This window comes from Panthera onca, chromosome A2 (genome assembly GCF_046562875.1).
Source record: "Panthera onca isolate mPanOnc1 chromosome A2, mPanOnc1 haplotype 2, whole genome shotgun sequence".
NCBI classification, from domain to species: domain Eukaryota; kingdom Metazoa; phylum Chordata; class Mammalia; order Carnivora; family Felidae; genus Panthera; species Panthera onca.
Window position 1 is genome coordinate 36,435,150 of NC_138340.1, and position 20,168 is coordinate 36,455,317.

At 40.5% G+C, this 20,168-nt stretch overlaps 1 protein-coding gene across 10 annotated transcripts in view; it reads right to left on the reverse strand.

Moving 5' to 3' along the window:
• The window catches only part of FRMD4B (FERM domain containing 4B), a 321,761-nt gene that overhangs the window by 109,829 nt on the left and 191,764 nt on the right, over positions 1-20,168 (reverse strand). For 9 of the 10 annotated variants that reach the window (XM_078442828.2, XM_078442821.2, XM_078442822.2 and 6 more), the window contains 3 exons: positions 12,131-12,196; positions 10,018-10,112; positions 2,663-2,755 (listed from right to left, as the gene is read on the reverse strand). In XM_078442828.2, coding sequence (XP_078298954.1) covers positions 2,663-2,755; positions 10,018-10,112; positions 12,131-12,196 — 254 coding nt within the window. Of the gene's footprint in view, positions 1-2,662; positions 2,756-10,017; positions 10,113-12,130; positions 12,197-15,730; positions 15,755-20,168 lie in introns of those variants that run through there. The other variant, XM_078442827.2, reaches the window with a different exon arrangement.

Genomic DNA, 20,168 nt, shown 5'->3' on the forward strand with positions numbered 1-20,168 from the left:
CTGTACTGTTGGGAGGAAAAATTACACAAATAATTAAAAAGTTGATAAGGGTTTTAAACATGCAAGTAGTTAAGGGGAAGTAATGGCTTGTGATTATGGGATACTCTCGAGATAACACTCAAGTAAGTGCTGAAACTCACGGAATGAGTAGCAGGCTACTTGGGTATCTCAGGAACCTGCTTCGGAAAGATAGGACTGCCTTATGAATGACTGAATAGGAAGGAAGACAGAGCTTTCTCCCCTCTTATTTTGAGACCAAAACTAGACCAGATATCAGCTGTTCAAGAACGAGTTCACAGTCTGGTGACTAAATAAATGGTAGTTGTTAAGTTCTCCAAAGACAAAGGGTTTTGCTGAGGAGGTATGCTGCGTAAATACTACATGTGTGTGCAAAGATAAAAAACCAAGGATGTCAGGGTGCCTGGGTGGCTCAGTTGGTTAGGCATCTGACTTCAGCTCAGGTCATGATTTCGCTGTTCCCGAGTTGGAGTCTTGCATCAGGCTCTGGGCTGACAGCTCAGAGCCTGGAGCCTGTTTCAGATTCTGCATCTCCCTCTCTCTCTCTGCCCTTTCCACACTCACACTCTGTCTGTCTCTCTCAAAAATAAACATTAAAAAAAATTTTTTTTTAATTAAAACAAGATTAAAAAAAAGCAAGGATGTTAACTGCAGCCTACATTAACATAGACATAATTGGAAGCAGCCTAGGTGCTTCATAGGGGACTGGACACCTCAATTACGAAAGTGCAAAGAAATAAAGTAGATTTTTACATAAACAAGGAAAAATCTCCAGGTAAAAACAAAGTAAGTCACCAAGTAACTATCATCCTTACTTTTCTCTAAGAATAAAAGGGAGCTGGAGGTAGAGGGGAGGAAGGAAGGCTGGGGAGAGAGAGTAATTTCATATAATTTGAAATGTTTACAGTGATACTATAACATTTTGTGAAAAAATATATTGATGTTGGGCCACTGCTCAGATACAAGATGAAAATTTCTCTATTCTCTGCCCCCTGCTTAATTACTAATACTCACTTTTTCCTATTGCTTGCTAGTTTGTGTTTGCCCTTTTCTCCATTTCCACAAACACACACACTCATGTCATACTCTTTCCAGGAAAGTCCTGTATTTTTCTTTAGGATTTCCACCCACTTCTCCACACCAGCTATGCTCCTGGACAAATCACCATTTATGTGACCTCCTTCCTGGGTTTCAAAAATATGATTTCTGGTGACATGAAAGAAATTCTAGGCCAGCTTGCAGAGCGAAAAGCAAAAAACAAACTGGGGATCATCCATACTTTATTTACTGAGTAAGGAACAGTTATCATCCACAATCACCATCAATTCATATAAAACAAGATGCTTAAAAAAAGGTGGGACATCTTATTACCACATTTTGGATTTAATGTAGCAGACTCAAGTGAAGATTTTGTTAAAAAGTGTGTAAATCAATATGATTTTGTTAGGTAATCATAGTATATAAATTCTAAAAAAGGATACTAAGAAGCTTCCACGATGATGTCATAAAACAAAGCATATTTCTTTCTTTCTTTTTTTAGTTTTGCTATCAAAATGATAAAAGGATCTGCTTCTGAACTAGACTGTCTAATGTGGGGCTTGAACTCACGACCCAGAGATCAAGAGCTGCATGCCCTACCGACTGAGCCAGCCAAGTGCCTCAAACAAAGCATATTTCAACATCCAAAAAATAACATAAGCCCAGAATACAGAATCATGCTTTAGGTTGATCTAGCGTTACGAAAGCTTATTTAGATTCCTGGGAAATCTACTACCTTACCTTATTTTACCATATTTGGCTTCAGACAAAGAAGACAACTTATCATGAAATTTATCATCAAATTCAGGTAGTGAGAAGAGTGGCTAATGCACAAAAAGGGGCTTTCAGCAAGACTGGTAGTGTTTTATTTCTTAAACTAGGCACAGGAACACAAGTGTTAATTTTTATAACATTTTATTTATCTTAGAGTGTGCATATTTCATGTGGAAAAACATTCCCATCATGGGCGGGCTCTAAGAAATCACTGTTTGAGTTGAATGCATCCATTTCTGGAGGAAACATACATGGAGGCCCATAGGTATGGGTAAGTGAATTTCCTAATTAAGCAGAGCTCAGAGAACAGGTCAAGGACTCCTTACATCTTTCTCAGCAATCTCTCTGCCTGCAAGCTGAATTCAGATTTCTGTACGGTTAAGATAATTCTTTCCATGAGCATTTGTTTGCATTTTATCGTCTATTCAAACTAAGGCGTGAAATTGTATAAAATTCAATCCTTTCCACAGTCTAGGAAATGTCCATACATAACATGTAACAGTAAATGTTTGCCCTATTTCAAATGAAAAAAATGCTAAAGGTATGTTGAGTCAGAAACAAGTTATGTACTAAAATACAATGTATTTTTCACCTTTAAGTTGATCCAGAGGACTTTGAGGAATAAAGGAAGGTGATTCTACCCTTCATCTTCAAAGAAAACAATCCTACACGGTATCTATGGCAACTTAGTCTCCAGACTAAGACAGTAGAGAATCTTTTTCACATAATGTTTTGATGGGCCTGTTCTTTTTTTTTATTCTCTAGTGGATCATCAGATTTTTTTTTTTTTTTAAGGGAGGTGAGGATGCTGGATGTTTCTATCGATACCTACCTCACAGCGAAGTGCAAAATGGTTGCGCCTGGTTTCTTGGGCAGATCATGGTCAAGAACTCGGTGATCTAACTGTAGCCAGTTCTGCTGACCTCTGTGAGAGTAAAGCAAAGAAAAAGGATCAAACAGAAGTCAGAGAAAGGTTCAATAACACACAGGGTTGGCAAAGCTGTGGGGAAAGTGTCATACACGGATGGTAGGTGTATAACCTGTTACAACTGGTACTAAGACCAATTTAACAATTACTATCTAAATTATAAAAGCATCTGCCTCTGAACTAGACTGTCCATGTGCAAGAGTTTAGCAAGATAAACTTGTGCATGCGAAAAATGGCCTAAGTATAAAGTCACTTACTTTAGCATTGGTTGTAAGAGGAAAAAGGCTCAAAACAACCTATACATGTCCAACAAGGTCATGTTTAAAAAAATAATTTAAACTGAGAAATAATATACAATGTAGCCACACAAAAGAGGAAGAGTATGTTTACAAACCTATTTTTAACAATTTCCAGACATGGTGTTGAATGGAAAAGCAAGATGCATGACTGTGAGTACAGAATATAACCCTTTTAAAATTAAAAAATACACACACACACATATATAAAATATCTCTGAGATGATAAATAAGAGACTAATACTGGGTGCCTTTGGAGGTAAAAAGAAAACTAATTGAACCTTAATACATTAATCTTTAAATTCTTATTAAATATGATATATGAATATTTTAGATAGTCAAGAAGGAGAAAACTGGTTTAATGAAATCATCAGACACATATAACAATACTACAGTTTCTTTAAAAGTACAGGGTCAAAGGCTTTCTGAGTGCTGTTTCTATACGTATATTATGGACCTCCTAATATTTAAGTTTGTATTTGTTTATTTACCCAAAAGCCTAAAGTTCGTGGATATAAACAGTTCTTAAATTGTGACCTCTCAGGGATTAAAAGGATTGATGACTTGGGATCATTTCCATGACTTTTCCAAGGCTGTCCAACCAGTTGGGCCATTTTAGACTGTATATTCCCAGAAGGCATAGACTCCATTTTGCTTGCTTATGTAAAACTCAAAAACAAGCAAATAGTGACGGGGTGTAAAATTATAATAAAACCTGTAACGGGCCAGAAGATATTTTCCAACCTATTTTGGTCTTTGAGTAAATAATTTTTAACTCAGAAAACTCTAAGCTGTAGTCATTTTAAGTAGATAGGAAATACTAATAATAGTAATAATAAAGAAGAAGAGGAAGAAGAAAACGAGGAAGAAGAAGAGGGAAAAAAAGGAGGAGAAGGAGGATGGAGGAGGAGGAGGAGAAAGAAAATGGAAGAGAATGGAGGAGGAAAAAAATGGAGGAGAATGGAGGAGGAGGAGGAGGAGAGTGAAAGAGGAGGAGAAGGAAGAGGAGAATGGAGGAGGAGGAGGAGGAGAGTGAAAGAGGAGGAGGAGGAAGAGGAGAATGGAGGAGGAAAAAAAACGGAGGAGAATGGAGGAGGAGGAGGAGGAGGAGGAGAGTGAAAGAGGAGGAGAAGGAAGAGGAGAATGGAGGAGGAGCAGGAGAAGAGGAAGAAGAAGGAGGAGGAGGAAGAGCAAGAGAAGGAGGAGAAGGGTAAGGAAGAGAAAGTAAAGGAGAAGCAGAAGGGCTTCTCATTATTGAGCAACTACTCTGTGCCACCTAAGCTGGAACTTTTTACATATTACAGCTATATTTTACAATAAGGTTGCAAAAAAGGTGGCAAAGTTAAGACTTAAGTTCAGGGCTTTGAGCACAAGACTCTGGATACAGGGGACTACAGGGCTGAATCAGCTTTTATAACTTTTGGCTGGTCTCTGTCACTTACTAGTCTCAACACTGGAAAAAATGTGTCTTTGTTTCTGTGATTTTAAGATGAGGCTTATGATAATTGTCCCTAGCTTTACTTGGAGGACTATTACAAAGATAAATAAGCTGATATAAATGATATAAGGGGAAGTTTTTAGAAATACTGCTTTTGTGCATAAAAAATAGAAACATGGGGGTTAGAAGGTAAGAGATTTTCCCCTGTATTTCATGCAGTTTAGAATGGTACTGAGTTAAAGACATATGCCAACTTCAGACATGTGTCAAATATATGTCTTAAAATACATAAAATAGCGTACAGTATCAGGTCTCAAAAGTTTTTAGGGAAAATGAGACTAATTTTGAATCATTTTTCTTGCTTTTATATAGGAAAGATGTGGCATCATTAAAAAAGCACAGTGTATATTTACATGAACTTGCGTGGAATCATGTCCAAGAATGAATAAAGCAAACTGTATAATACCATATACAGCATAAATCAATTATATTAACCAAAGATGCACACTGAAAACACTATTATCTATGGATGAAATGCTTATAGTTCTAGAGAGGTCTAGAGTAAACTGCAACATTTGGAGTGGGAAGATAATCAAAAGGGACTGGCTTCAACTATCATGTTAAATGATTTTTATAAAAACGCATTTATGTATATGTAATATAAAAATATTTTTTTAAAGGATAAATTAAATATTATATTTAAAAAATCTACCCAGGGGCACCCAGCTGGCTCAGTTGGAAGAGCATACAACTCTTGATCTTGGGGTCATGAGTTTGAGTCTCACATCGGGTGTAGAGATTATGACAAAAAAATAATACTAAACTTAAAAAAATCCATCCATAATCTCACAACAAAATAAAATTAGAAGAACAAAAAGTGGAAAACTACCCATAACTCTATCACTGAGATATAATTAAGGTTAACATGTTGTTTTACAGTCTCTGAGACTAAAATGAGATCAAAAAGCACTTATTGCTTCTAACCGGCTTTTCTCAAATTTTTCCATCAGCAAATATTCTAGATCTAATCAGTATCTCACGAAGTTGAATCTACACATTCACCTCTATGAAACTGTGCACACAGGTCAACCCTAAAGCAAACGTTTTCGGCGAGAGGGTGGCGAAGTATATATAGAAGTATATGGGTCAAAAAGCCCATCATCTCACATCCATCGAACGGGATGGTAATCAAAACTCACAACTGTGTTGTAAAACCTATTTATTTCTTCATAAACAAAGCTTATTCAACAAAGCCTTTCAAAACAGTGGAATTAAAAAAAAAAATCAAGTGAGTTGAAGAGATGGGAACCATTTTGGCGAAATTCAAGGCGGCTATCTCAGGAGGGCGAGACTGCCCTCTAGGGGTGAAAGACTGCCTCTGCACACCGATCACCAGGAGGTACTTCCAAGCATAATCTCAAGGAACTCTACCCCGCCCTCCAGCAGGGCCACGGATTTATTTTTGTTGGTCACCATCACTACCTTTCTTATGTAACGGCACAACTCTATTTTTCCATTTCTCTTCTTGGCCTGTGGAGTAGGGCATGGACAGTGGCTAGTTTCATTGACAAAATGTTCCCCTCAGCGTTGCCTTACTCTGTTTAGAGAAGTTCACTGAAGGCAAAAGGCTGATGTGGCATCTAGGTTGGAAAATACAATTCAGACAGCATCCTGGGAGGGATCCGACTCAGTGGTTTTATGGGGGGCGGGGGAAAGGGAGTGCTGAAAGAAAATACTTTCCAAAAATATTTACCAGACAAAGAAAAAGAGCTAGGCTTGTGACCAAGACATTCCAAAGAGACACCCTTAGACAGAAGCAATTTTCCAGACCTGTTCCCCAGAAAGGTGGAAATGGCCAAATCCACCCCTGCCCCCCCCCCCCCCCCCAAGCCCTGCTCATACTTCTTCTGAAAATAAACACAGCTAGAGCCAGAAGACACCTTCCAAACTGGTCATAATTCAAAAATAGACTCTGCTGTCACTTGCAGGGGAGTACACAGAGGACAGTTTGGAGCCAGGCTTCTTGGAAAGACTATAACCATCAACCACTGTCGCCAAAGGAGATAGCTGGAGGAGGCGCCTGAGTGAGACTTTCTTCTCCCAGGAGAGGATTTAGAAAGAAATCCCAGAGGAGAAGAGGGGGAGGGTGGCCCAAGGCATTAAAGAAAGTCATTCATATTATTCCTTTTCCTTCTGAAGAGAAAGTCTTATATCTGCATGCCTGATTTATGCACTGCTTGGTTATGCTCACCTGAACTGGGAGCTTTCCCAGAAGACATCCATGTAGCCAGGACCCCCTTTTCCAGCCCACCATGAACACTGTAGCCTGGGGAACTTGCAACACCAGTCATGAATTATGTAACTCCTGGGCATAACATCCTGCAGTGGCCTAGGATCTATGTGACACGCAGGGCTCACTCACCTATGATCTTGTCCATCTTGTATCTTGCTCCACGATGTAATCATATACATTACCATGCTCATGCACTGGCCCATAGAATAAGTCTTCCCTGGAATGTCATCTCCCATTCCTCTCCCCTCTACCCCAAGTCTACTTGCCTTGCACTGTCCATTGGTAATTACCCTCTTTTTTAAAAAAAATTATGTATTTATTTATTTTGAGAGAGAGAGAGAGAGCCTGCAAGTGGGGGAGGGACGGTGAGAGAGAGAATCCCAAGCAGGCACTGAACTGTCAGCATGGAGCCTGATGTGGTGCTTGAACCCACGAACCATGAGATCATGACCTGAGCCAAAATCAAGAGTCAGATGCCCAACCGACTGAGTTACCCAGGTACCCCTGTAGTCATCCTCTTGTGTGAATTCACTCAAGTCCTCCTTTAGCCCTTTCTGGACACTGAACTTACTGCCAGTACCAAAAATAGCATGACAGCTTCCTTTTAGTGGGTGCCTGTGCACGCCTGACCTGACTTAACAGTACATCATACTAGTACCCTTTACACATGTCCTATATAGTCCTTATTATATAGGTACTATTATTATGCCCGATGTACTGATGAGAAAAGCAGAGGGTCAGAGATGTTAAGTAACTGGCCTAAAATCACATAGCTACCACAATTCTAAAGCATCTACTCCTTGCCTCCCTTTCAACCTTTAACTTGCACCACTTTCCTCCTTACTCTCTATATTCTAGTCACAGTGGATTTTTTTTTCTTTCTCAAAACTACAAAATAACCACCCCCCCCCCCCCCCCCAAAAAAAAATCTAGCTCAGTCTTACCTCAAGGCTTTCACAGTGGCTTTTGTCTGGAATGCCTTCCAACTTTTGCAGAACTGGTTCTTGCTTTTTATTACATGTCACCTCCTAGAAGTGTTCCTTGTCCACCAATCTAAAACTGCCCCCCCCCCCACCTTTCTTGATCATGGCCTTGATCATGTTCTTCCAAGCACGTATTGTTTCTAGTGATTTCTCACTGATCTATGTGTTTGTTCTGCTAGACCACACCGTTGCAATATAAGCTCCAGGAAAGCAAGCACCTTGTCTCTGCTGTGCACAGCTGAATCTCTGGAAATAGGACAATGGCTGGCAATTGGTAAGCACTCAAGAAATATTTGTTGAATGAATAAGTTATTCCAATATTCATGCTTTTTGTCTCTATTCTATGCGACCTCTCTAAATTAGGGGTTACAGCACTTACAGTTTAACCATATAACTTAGCCATTATGTATTTTAGGATTTCGCCATATTCTATTTGCTATTGTTGCATTCACAATCACTTACAACCTGTGTGTGTGTGTGTGTGTGTGTTTTTTGTGCATGCGTCTAATCACTGATTCACATGAACTAGCCTTGTCTTTCCAGTGAAGAGCTTGTGGTTAGAGGTTTATCTGCCCTTCCTATTTCACCCAGCAGAGGACTGATCATACAGGGTCTCAAATAGTTGTTGCGTGAACTGATAATTTTGTGATTCTGAGTGAGGTGAGTGATGTCTAGTTTACTTTCTTTCTCGTTTGTGGAACCCTATTCAGGAAGCATCCTGGGCCTGGGATCAAAGTTTTCAGGTTTTTGTGTCTCCCAGCAAGTGATTGCCTGGTGTTGTCCAGCCCAAGTCCTGAGCCTGACGGCATTTCCTGCGGGGGGTACGGGGTTGTTGCGGGTGGGGAGGTCCTAGGCTAGTGGCCCACCTAGGCTGGAAATAATCAGAAGCAAGATATTAAAAAAAAGTAACCCCTTCTTGTGATTATTTTCTGCCTGGTTAAACTAAAGAACTGAAGAAACATTTGAACTTGGAGAGTACAAGAAGAATGCTCACTGGTAGGCCAATATATTCTGTGCCTGGAAGGCATTTTCTTGAATTTTATATTTGTTTTTTTTTTTTAATGTTTATTTATTTATTTATTTGTACTATAGTATTTATTTATTTATTTCCTGACAAAAATGACTTCCAGCAAAATGCAACAAATTTTGTCTTTGAAGCCTAAGCAATCTTTTCATCCATATACACTTTTAAAATGGCATTATAGATGTTGAATGTTTCTTTATTTTTGAGAGAGAGAAAGAACACGAGTGGGGAGGGGCAGAGAGAGAGAGAGAGAGAGAGAGAGACAGAATCTGAAGTAGGCTCCCGGCTCTAAGCTGTCAGCACACAGCCTGATGCTGGGCTTGAACCCAGCAACCGTGAGATCATGTCCCGAGCCAAAAAGTCAGATGCTTAGCTGACTGAGCCACTCAGGTGCCCCCAAATTCTTATGATTTTATTGTTATATATAGGTCTAATTTCAGAAAGCATTTAAATTATTGATAAATATATACAATGTCCAAGTTAACATAAAAAATTAAGGTAAAAGAAAAAAAGATAGTGAAGAGGTGACATAAAATGGACCTAAGTAGAACTGGAGAAGTTTATTCTGTATTAAAACTCTACAGTATTTTCCAGGTGGGCCACACATCTGCCTTTAAACTTTCTTGCCATCAATACCCAAGACGTTAATTCTCATTTCAATATATGAGTGAATAACAATCTAGTATTTCTTTTTTTAAAAAAAATTTATGGTTATTATTTTGAGAGAGAGAGAGAGAGAGATGGAGCATGAGCAGAAGGGGTGGAGAGAGAGGGAGAAAGAGAATCCCAAGCAGGCTCATGCAGAGCCCTACGCACAGCTGATGTTGCAAACTGTGAGATTATGACTTGAGCAGAAGTCAAAAGAGTCAGATGCCCAATGATTGAGCCACCCACACACCCCAAAAATCTAGTGTTTATATCAATCATACACATCTACATTAAAAAATATGTGCAGATGTACCAGCAACAATAACAACCTCATTACAAAACAAATTTCTAAAACACTTAGGGCAATATTTTCGTGTTTAAAAATGATCAATATTCCCTTTTTTCTCCCTTTCCACTAGTAGTCCTAGGAGAGAAATCCTTTATTAAACAATCTTTAACTAAGCAGGGCATATTCTAATTCTTGGGGCATTTCCAGCAATTTTTTGCTAATTGTGAATGACAGTGAGTAGGTAGTCCAGATGAAAGGGAAAGAAATGAACGTTACTAAAAGACTTACGTGTCGTCCGTAAATGTTATTCCAAAGTACTCCTTTTCTTTCAGGTTGAAATGTGAAGCCACAAGGTCCAGCAATTCTCTTGATAAAAGTTTGGGCTGTCAAAATAAAATGTTATCAGAAAAGCAATTTCGTTGCCTCACTCTCTTTTTGCTACCACCCTTCTCTGCCCCAAATAGTTCAAAGCAGCTTTTGTTTGTTTGTTTTTAAATATCTGCCCCCTTTGGCTGCCTAGGTTAATCTACTATAGACCATTCTCCAAGAGATTGGGAACGGGGAGAAATGGTAATAGAAACATCAATGAGATCGTCAGTTTCACGTATTTGCAATTCAGTCCAGTAATTTACTTTTTCCTCTCAGGGGACAATGTATTTACTAACATGATGATGTTTTGGAAAAATACTTTTTTTAAAAGTCATTTTGAATGTTTATTTTTATTTATTTTTGAGGGAAAGAGAGCATGGGTGCACCACCAGTGGAGGGGCAGAGAGGGAGGGAGGGAGGGAGAGAGAGAGAGAGAGAGAGAGAGTCCCATAGCACAGAGCCTGCCATGGGGTTCAATCCTACAAAACGTGAGATCATGAACTGAGCCAAAATCAAGAGTTGAATGCTTAACCAACTGAGCCACCCAGGTGCTCCTGAAAAAATACTCTTTTATAGGCACTATGGTGCTAGTGACCAAGACAAAGAATATCGAACACCTCACTACGTGGACTGTAGGAATAATCTTGCTTGCCGGGTGCCAGTTGAAGAGGCTGGAGACCCAAGGCTGTGGGATCAGAGATAAAACTATGACTCTACTACTCGTTACCATTTATTGTCCCAAACTCCTTCTATCCATTATCTCACTTTGTGCTTAGGATGAGCCTATGAGATAGGGGTTCTTATTGCCCTTTTATAGATGAGGGGGCTAAAGTCAAGAAAAACTAAGCACTTGGACTGATGTTACAGTCAGTAAGGGCAGGGAATTGAACCCAGTTCTGTCTGATTCCAAAGCCTAAGCTTTTCATCTCTCTCTCTTGAGATGGAGTGATCTTACCCATTGTATATACGATTGTCACCAGTGTTTGCTAAACACTTAGAAGAAGGATCTAATCTATGAACTTTTGAGAAGCACTGGGCCTGGTGGCAAAATGCATGTTTTGGAATTGGGGGAACATCCCGGGTGATAGCAGACGCCTGATTTGCAGGAACAAGGGAAGAAAAGGGTGATATGCAAGAGGGCATCTACATAGACTCTTTCTGAACTTAGAGCCAAACAGTTTAGGGCTCATTGTGGTGGTTTCAGAGTTGGATGTTTGCTGCTGGGGAAGAAAGAACGGTCATGATTAAAAAAAAAAAAAAAGAAAGAAGAAAGAAAGAAACAGGCAGAAATCTGGACTAAAAGGTCCACTCTGGCTAAACAGTGTTGACTATTTTTATTCTAATTGAGGCCTATGCATAGTGGGTGAGAAATGAGCCACAGAATGGAGAAGAATTTAGGTTCGGTCAAAGGAGAGAGTTCTGGCTATAGCTACAGTGTGGCTATCAGAGGGAATTTCCACAATTTCTTTTTAGGTCCTTGGTCCACAGTGTTGAGTAAATGAAGAGAGAAGGATCAACAATTAAAATACCACCACTCATATACTCCATATATATTACAAAAAGATTTCATTCTCATATGTAATCTAGCTTGATTTTAGCCATAATTCTTTGAGGGAAAGTAAGGAGTCTCAATCCCGGTGCACAGCTGATCAAGTGGGGTATTTAACCTGGACACTGCCGTGTGGCAGCAAAGTGGCAGGATGCAGATTTGCAGCTGACAATAACCCTTTCAGAGAAAGATTACAGTGCTCCGTTTACCCACAAGAGGTTCAGAGAAGTAAAGCTACTTCCTGGGGGTCACACAGCCACTGACGGTCAGAGCTGAGATTAGAACCCAAGGGTCTCCAATCCACATCCCCAGGATATAATTATTCTCACAGGTAGACCAAGTCTTCTGACTTAGCAGCTGTCCTTTTGCCCCTCAAACAATCCCAAGTCATTGGCACAGATAAGTGAGTAGCCTGAACAGAGGCCATGAGGCTCACGGAAGGAACCAGTCAGTATGGGCTGTCTCTTCATGGGCAACACCTACCTGAACCAGCAGCTCCAGCCTCCTATCATCCAGGAGGTGCACCTGGCAGTGCCTGCCCTCTGTCATCTGTGGGGACAAGATAGCAAGAGTGGCATCAGTGCTGTGGCTGGCAAGCAACCCCTTGACCTCGATTTATAGTTTGTTTTACATGTGATGTGTTCAGCCTAAAAATGCATTCAGTTGAGTCAATCAACAGCCTCGATCACAAACAGACTTATGAGGCGGCATTAGCTGTTGGATTAGTCAACCGATCAATTAATTAATTTACTCTTGGATGTAAAAAAGAATGAAAAGCAAAGACAACCCAATATATTGAAAAAATAATGTCTATATAGTGTATACAAGATTATACTATGAAAAGTTCGTTTCTTTCCTAGAGGAAACTACTCCATTTATCATTGAATCAATATTTTGTTTTTCAAATGAAAATTCCTATATTCATTGATGTATTTTAATAAATAGAATACATGCATAATTGTAAAGGAAAAGATGACATTACAGTTAAAACTGAAAGTCTCCATCTCTGAAACGTCTGTCCCCTTTATAGTATATCACTACCATAATTAAGAACAATTACGAACACTGAAGATACATAGTTAAGAACAATATCCATCAGCATAAATTTCCAATTATATTTATTGTCACTTATAATTGCAATACTGGGAAATAGTCTTTGTCAAATATTTAAACAATACATAGAATACAAAGATCCCCCTTCACTAACTCACACTCCACAAATCATTTTACCTGTAGAAATCACCACCCTGTCTATTTGAGGATAATCCATACAGACTGTTTTTACATGTATGTTCAGATATAGATATATACATATTTTCAAAAAATTCAGAGTAAATGGCTTGCTTTGAATATTGTTGTATTGGACATTACCTGAGTGAGAAAAAAACCAGAGCAAGATTTAAAATAAGGCCTAACTGAACAACAACAAAAAAAGTCATCTTTTTAAATACTCTCCTATACAATGGGAAGAAAGAAAGAAATACGTCAGTTCAAATCACTTTACTTCTTTTGTAAAACCCACACAAACAAACCCCAAAAACATGTACTATGGAAAGAGAAAATCAAATGCTCAAAAGATCAACTGATACAACATGAATCCATTAAGGAGTATGTCAAACTCGTACAATATTTCAAGTTACTCTGTTATCGCATAATCCAAATGAATTTTATTTCCTGATTTTAAAAAAGCATCTTTTTTTTCCTTTCCATCATACTTTGCTCAGACTATTTTCAATTTTTGTCAATTTTGTCAATTTTCCTTTTGTCAACACATAATTCTATCCTAGAGAATTAAACAGTAAATGTATTTGTGTGTGTGTGCATGTCTGCCCATCTCGTGACAATCACAGTCAGTGGTGGCCATGTTTGTACAACTTGGTCCTAGCCCTTCAGCTTCAGACTTCAGCTGATTGGACCAGGGAACAGACACCTGACTCAAGCTGGGCCAATCAGAGCCTCAGTCCAGAGAATCTGGAATTGGGTCGGAGAGGATGAGAAAGTAGTTGCTGTAGGGGCTGTGGTGTGTGGACAGAAAAGAAAGCAATCTGCAGAGAGAATGAAGGAGACAAGCAGCTGGACAGGGGCAAGAGAAATCACGCAATCTGAAGGGGAAAGCTCGAGAGAGTTGCTGTCTGGGTTCCTAATGTCTTTCTAGTCACTTGTAGTCACTTCGTCCGGTTCGGGTGAATTCTTGTTCTTGAGTTCCATGAAACACCTCTGTATTCTTTTAATAAATCCACTTCTTCTTTCTTATTGAAACTAACTTGAGTCAGATTCTGCTTCTTGCAACTAAAAGCATCTTTGTAAGATACCACAGGTATCTATACCTAAATCAGAACAAAAGGTTTCCAAAGGATGGACTCCCCACATGATATCATTAATATAGAAAAGTCATCTACTCATAATCACTGATCAACAAATACAACAGCCAAGAGAAAGGCTGACATTGGGGGGTTGGGGAATGAACAAACATCTCAGTAGGTGAAGGGACAAGTTGCCACACAAGACAAGCTGGAAAAGGGCAATGCAGATGAACCGGAGGGGAAAAAATGCTAGAGTTTTATGCCCACACTGGCACATCCGTGTTCAGTATTCACCGAGCCCTTTCCTCTGTGGGAGGATGCCTCCTCGGGGAGGCCAGAGTACTGCTTCGATCACCTCTAAGCAATAGAGAGGCCTGCCCTTGTCACTTGCTTAAATCAGAGGTTGAAAAGTTGTGGATGTATTTTTTTTTTTTTTGTCAGAACAATGCTTATGAATACATTTTAGTTGATGACATTAGAAATCAGAAGATGCCACTTAAGAAAAATGTAGATGGTATGATCTGGAAACACTGGGCTGGGCAACATTTGGCCAGGGTAGGGCAGAGCAGTTCCCTCTTTCGATGGGGTTTGTGGTCTCTGCCTCCCCAAAATTTATTATCTGCCAGGTTCCTAGGAGTCCTGTCATGAGAATAAGCAAACCCCTATTTAAGTTCACATGGTACCAGGGAAGAGACAAAACAATGTCAAATGAGGGCCTGCTGTGCACCAGGCCAACTGCCTGACACTTGACCTTCATTAACATATAGTATTTCAACTACTATGCAAGCCTATGAAAGGGGCATCCTCATTTTGTTTTGTATTGTTTTGTTTTGGGGGACATCCTCAATTTAAGTACCAGGAAACCAAGGCCTGAAAAATGATGTAAGTTGCATAAGCATTCTAAGCCAGACTTGGGCTCAAAATCATATTTTATCTCTTACTAGCTGTGTTACCTTGGAGAAGATACTTAACCTTTCTGAGCCTCATAAGCAATGTCTTGGTAGCTTTCAATCTGATACCCCTGAGAATGAAATAAACCACTTCGACAAAGACAATTATTATACTCCTTATTTGCCTAAAATTTAACAAATAGCTAATAAACCTTCCTATAATTCATTTATTCTCCCATCAAAAAATTTTTATTTTTTAATTTAGAGAGAGATGGAGAGCATGAGTGGGGGTGGGGGGCAGGGGGAGACAGAGAGAGGGAGAAAGAGAGTCCCAAGCAGGCTTTGTGCTGTCAGAGAGGAGCCCAGTGAGGGGCTCGATCCCATGAACCCTGAACCCTGAGATCATGATTTAAGCTGAAATCAAGAGCCAGATGCGTAACTGACTGAGCCACCCAGGTGCCCCTAAACATTTTTCTTTTTTCTTTTAAGTTTATTTATCTATTTGAGAGAGAGAGAGAGAGAGAGAGAGAGACAGGAAATCCTAAGCAGTTTCCACACTATCAGCACAGAGCCTGATGCGGGGCTCAAACTCATGAACTGTGAGATCATGACCTGAGCTGAAACCAAGAGTCGGACACTTAACTGATGGAGCCACCCAGGCGCCCCCAGAATCACTTTTGAACTCCACAGACACCATCCGAACATTTTCAGGCTTGACCCCCTCCCCAGTGGCACCCCTCCTCACGTGGAATAAAAACATTAAAAAATCATCTGTTTGGAAAGTTTCACTTACCACCCACAGACTTGAGACCCTTCCTGCCACTTCCTCCTCCATTCAACCCCAGGAAGATGAAGATTAAAAATTGTACATATTGGATTAAAACTCCCACCTCAGTCTGTGGCTGCCCTGTGTTTGCTCCCCAGTTGGTGGAGCGGGTCCTCTGATGCTAAGCGCTGGGTGCTGGTGGAAGGACCTTGTCCATCTGGTCACCGGTCAAATGAGGAAGAGCAGAGGGAAGTGAGAATTGGGCACAGGCCAGACCTCTGGCTTCGGGGTGTGCCCTGAGGCCCTGACCTGTAGCCCACAGTGGGGTTCAAGTCTGTGTGAAAACGCCCCACCCCCAGCCCCCAATACCACGACCTGATTTAGGAGAGAAGAGAGGAGGAAGACTTGGTAAGAAATCCAAAGGCGAGTCCAGATAGGGCAGTGTGGGACCATTCATAACAACCAGGGTCAGCTCATAAAGTAAGAGGAAATCACAACTACAGAAAAAGACCAGAACCTCAGCCCTGCTTGGGTTTTGCACTAGTGGTTCTTTGGAACAAGGAAATACGAAAGCTTGGTGAGGGAAGCGGCAAGCTGCTTTCTTTTTTTCTTTCTTCTTCTCTCTTGTTCTTTTGACCTTTTCTGAAAGCCTAGCATGAGAGAGTCTACCCCATAAAAATGACTCCTCAGGATTTTTTGCGGGGTGACCCATCCGAAGTCTAATTCGCCATCATCCCTTGCCTGGATATGTGCAAAACCGGCTGTCTAACCAGGCTCCATGCTTTTATTTGAGTCCTGTAAGGATCCAAACTCCACATGGCTATGCCTCTTAAATACAGATGAAATCCCTTCACTTTCTTGCTTAAAATTGCCCAAACTCCTTACCTTGTCAACAATGTTCACACAACCAACCCCTTACCCTCTCTAATTTTATTTCCAAGCCATCTGCCTTTGTACTAACATACCATCCACACTGGCCTTCTTTTCGTTTTCAAAATAAAGGTTGTTCCTCCTTTGAAATTTTGCATTTGCTGTTCCCTCTGGAATGCCCTTCCCTGGGTTATTGCATGATTAGGTCCTTTCACATCTTTCAGATCTTAAATCAGAAGCCACTGTTTCTAAGAGGACTGTCCTCAGAATAAAGTGGAGACTGGATACTCTCTCATATCATGCTGCTTTATTTTCCTTATAGCTAATACTTTTTGTTAGTTTTTTGTTTTTCTGTCATCTTTCTTTTTTTTTTTTAAAGCTTATTTATTTATTTTGAGAGAGACAGAGAGAGTGTGGGGGAGGGACAGAGAGAGAGGGAGACAGAGAATCCCAGAGAATCTCGGCACTGTCAGCAAGGAGCCTGATGTGGGGCTCAAACTCAAGAACTATGAGATCATGACCTGAGCCAAAATCAAGAGTTGAATGCTTAACCCACTTAGCCACCCAGGCATCCCTCTGTCCTTATCTTTCACCATCAGAATGTTAAATTTCATGGCAGAGACCTTGATAGATTTGTTCACTACTGTATCCCCAGGGCCTAGAACAGTGTCTGGCACAGGGTAAGAATGTGGTCAACAAATACCTGAGTGAAGGAACGCCTTTACTGCTCAGAACATAGACACAGTTAATAATAAGTTCACAAATGATTTAAATTTGCATAGCATAATGTAAAGTGAGGATGTTCCGAAACACCTCCCAAGCCTTGGCCCAGACAGACTCTCTACATAACAAACAAGCTTTCTACCCTGAAAACAAGGTGTGCTATTAAACTCTTCATCAGATGAGATATTCTGGAAGAACTGGAGAGAGGTAGAAGGGTGTATCTAGGACATTCTTACTTTGGGATCTATTGAGTGGACGGAGTTTTATATTTCGCCCAAATGATGTCAATCCTAGCTGAACAGGGGCTCCTTTATATCATCTCTGGGTGTTGACTGAATATGAGCTATTGACACTCCCGTTCAGAGAATGGCCTAGACTGACACAGATGTCTCCATACCGAGTCAGCTGTGATTTTCCTTCGAGTTCTTTCAAGATGGTGCTTACCCTCCCAATGTGCAATCATTGGGAACCTCTTTTACCAATCTCAACGAACGACTCTCCTAGCTTCTATAATCACTTACTATGTCATGTAAGTGCACGTGCAAGTTTCTCCTCTCATGCTACTTACATTCCTAGGAGGTGAAGAGTTTTACAATTTAGGTTTTGTAGATGACAAAAGTGAAGTGCAGAGAGGTTAGGTAACTTGTCTTGGGTCATGTTACTATGAACTGGGGTGGAATCTCAGGTTCCCTTAGTTGCCTAGGAGCAGGACTCCTGTGTGTCTTGTAGGTTCACTGGGAGTAGAGGGCAAAAGGGAGGCAGTGAGAGAGAGAGGGGCAGGTGGCATAAAAGCAGCAAAGGGAGAAAGGAAAATTGGCTGGGTGATGAGAATGATAAAGAAGCGGAGAATTCCGTTTTCCAAAGACAAAACTGGGTAACTGAGTGATCGGACTTAGGAAAAATGTTAACAATAATTAATGGCCATTGACCGCGTGCCTGGCACTAATCCGAGCCCTTTCCTTTATTTACATGGGCTGTTTAAATTCATTTTCAATTATGTTTTTATTTTATTTTATTTCATCTTATTAAATTATTTTTAGTAATCTCAACTCCCAATGTGGGGTTTGAACTCACGATCCAAGATTAACAAGTACATGCTCCACTGACTGAACCTGCCACGTGCCCCTAAATTCATTTCATAACAAGCCTGTGAGGCAGATTCCAACACTAGCTTCATTTTGTGGATGAGAAAAATCGAGGCTCCGAGAAGGTAAATGACTGACTCCAACTCCACAAAGGCACAGAGATGGGAGGAGTCTCAGAAAGGTAGAAACACAGGCATTCTGACTGCAGAATCTGTGGCCTTCACTGCTATATTACTTCTGCTGTAAGGTATTTCCCATCTAATAGGCCTTATATGTTAAAAGACATAGCTGAGGCATTTAACATATCATCTTGACCACCAAGTAAAACACTGTTTTGGAAAAGCCGCATTTAGACTCACCAAACCAGAGTTTCTGGGCTCAGGTCACTATGTGGCACCAAGGCCAGAAGAGGCACAAGGCTTTTGCAATCACTATTCCTTTGCTACCACCTGGCCCTGCACTGAAAAAAAAAAATATGGGCAAGTGCTAAAAACAGGGTCTATATGTTTGTTATTGATTTTCACTGAACATCAGGATGGACTTCATCCCCCCTGCTCCCCCTGCTTGGGCTGCTGGCTCTGTCATGCTTATGTGAACGCTCTGGGCACAGGATGACATTTATCAATGACATTTATCATTTATTTGGGTCTGACTCCACAACACTTTGGGCTTAAGATGCAGTCTAGAAAACAATGCCATTAACATAGTGTAGGTCTGAAACAGGTTTTCATTCATTTGCTCGACTAATATTTATTGAGGACTTTCAAAGTATAAGCACTGCTCTGGGTAGGAATAGACATCATAATTCTATGAGGGCCGTCTTGTGTATTGTAGGATGTCTAGCAACATCCCTGGCCTCTACCCACCAGATGTCAGTAACACCTCCACCCTGCTTGTGGCCACCAAATATATCTCCAGACATTGCCAAATGTCTCCTGGGGGTGGGGGTGGGGGAGTCATTCCTGGTTGAGAACAACTGTTCTAGACATAAGGAGAAGAAAAGAAATTATTAACAATTAAACAAATATTTTCAGACTATTGTAAGGGCTCTGAAATAGCTCAACTAGCAACGGAATTAAGTTCTGAGCATCTGTACAACCCGTATCTTACCCTGGAAGTGTGAGAAATTAGGAAATTGATAGACAGAATTTATATTGGACCACTGTTCTTGACAAGAGGCACCCACTACAGATGGAAGGGATAACACTGTTTTCCGAACATTAGCATTCAACTGCAAACTCCTTTCAGGCAGAGGCTGAAGAAAAGCAAACCAGGAAGGCTGGTCAGGGAACAGCCATTTTCTGCAGCTCCAGCATAAACCTGGCAAGGAATTTTGGTCAGCTTTAGCAGACAGTCTCTGGGGAGGGCAGTCTCATAAAAGACAATCGCTTATCAGATTATAGCCTGATCTCTTAAGGCTGGCGAAAAGAAAGCCCAACTTTCAAAGGAAGAAAGAAAGGAAAGAAACAAAACTACGTATTATATCTGGAGCTGAAGGTCATCAGGAGCCCCCAGCCTGGTGTCTGCGAGGTACGCCAGGATTTAGAATCAGGAGGTCTGGATTGTGTCCCAGCTCTGCCATTTAACTAAGAGTAGGGCATCAATATCATGGTATCTCTCTAAATCTCAGTTTCTGCCCCTGTGAAATGAGAATGATAAGAATCAATCTTACTTAGCTTTGTTTGTCTCTTGTATTAATACAGGTTGAACCTCAAATCTACCTCAAAAGTACAGATGATAATCCTATCACCAGTAACACGCTCTATTTATTGGTTATAGATTAGGTGTTAGAGTCTGTGCTAAGTGCCTGGAGTGCATTATCAGCTTTACTCTTACTCTAGTGCACCGAGTACTATGACTAGTGGAAATGATTTGTAAGCTGCT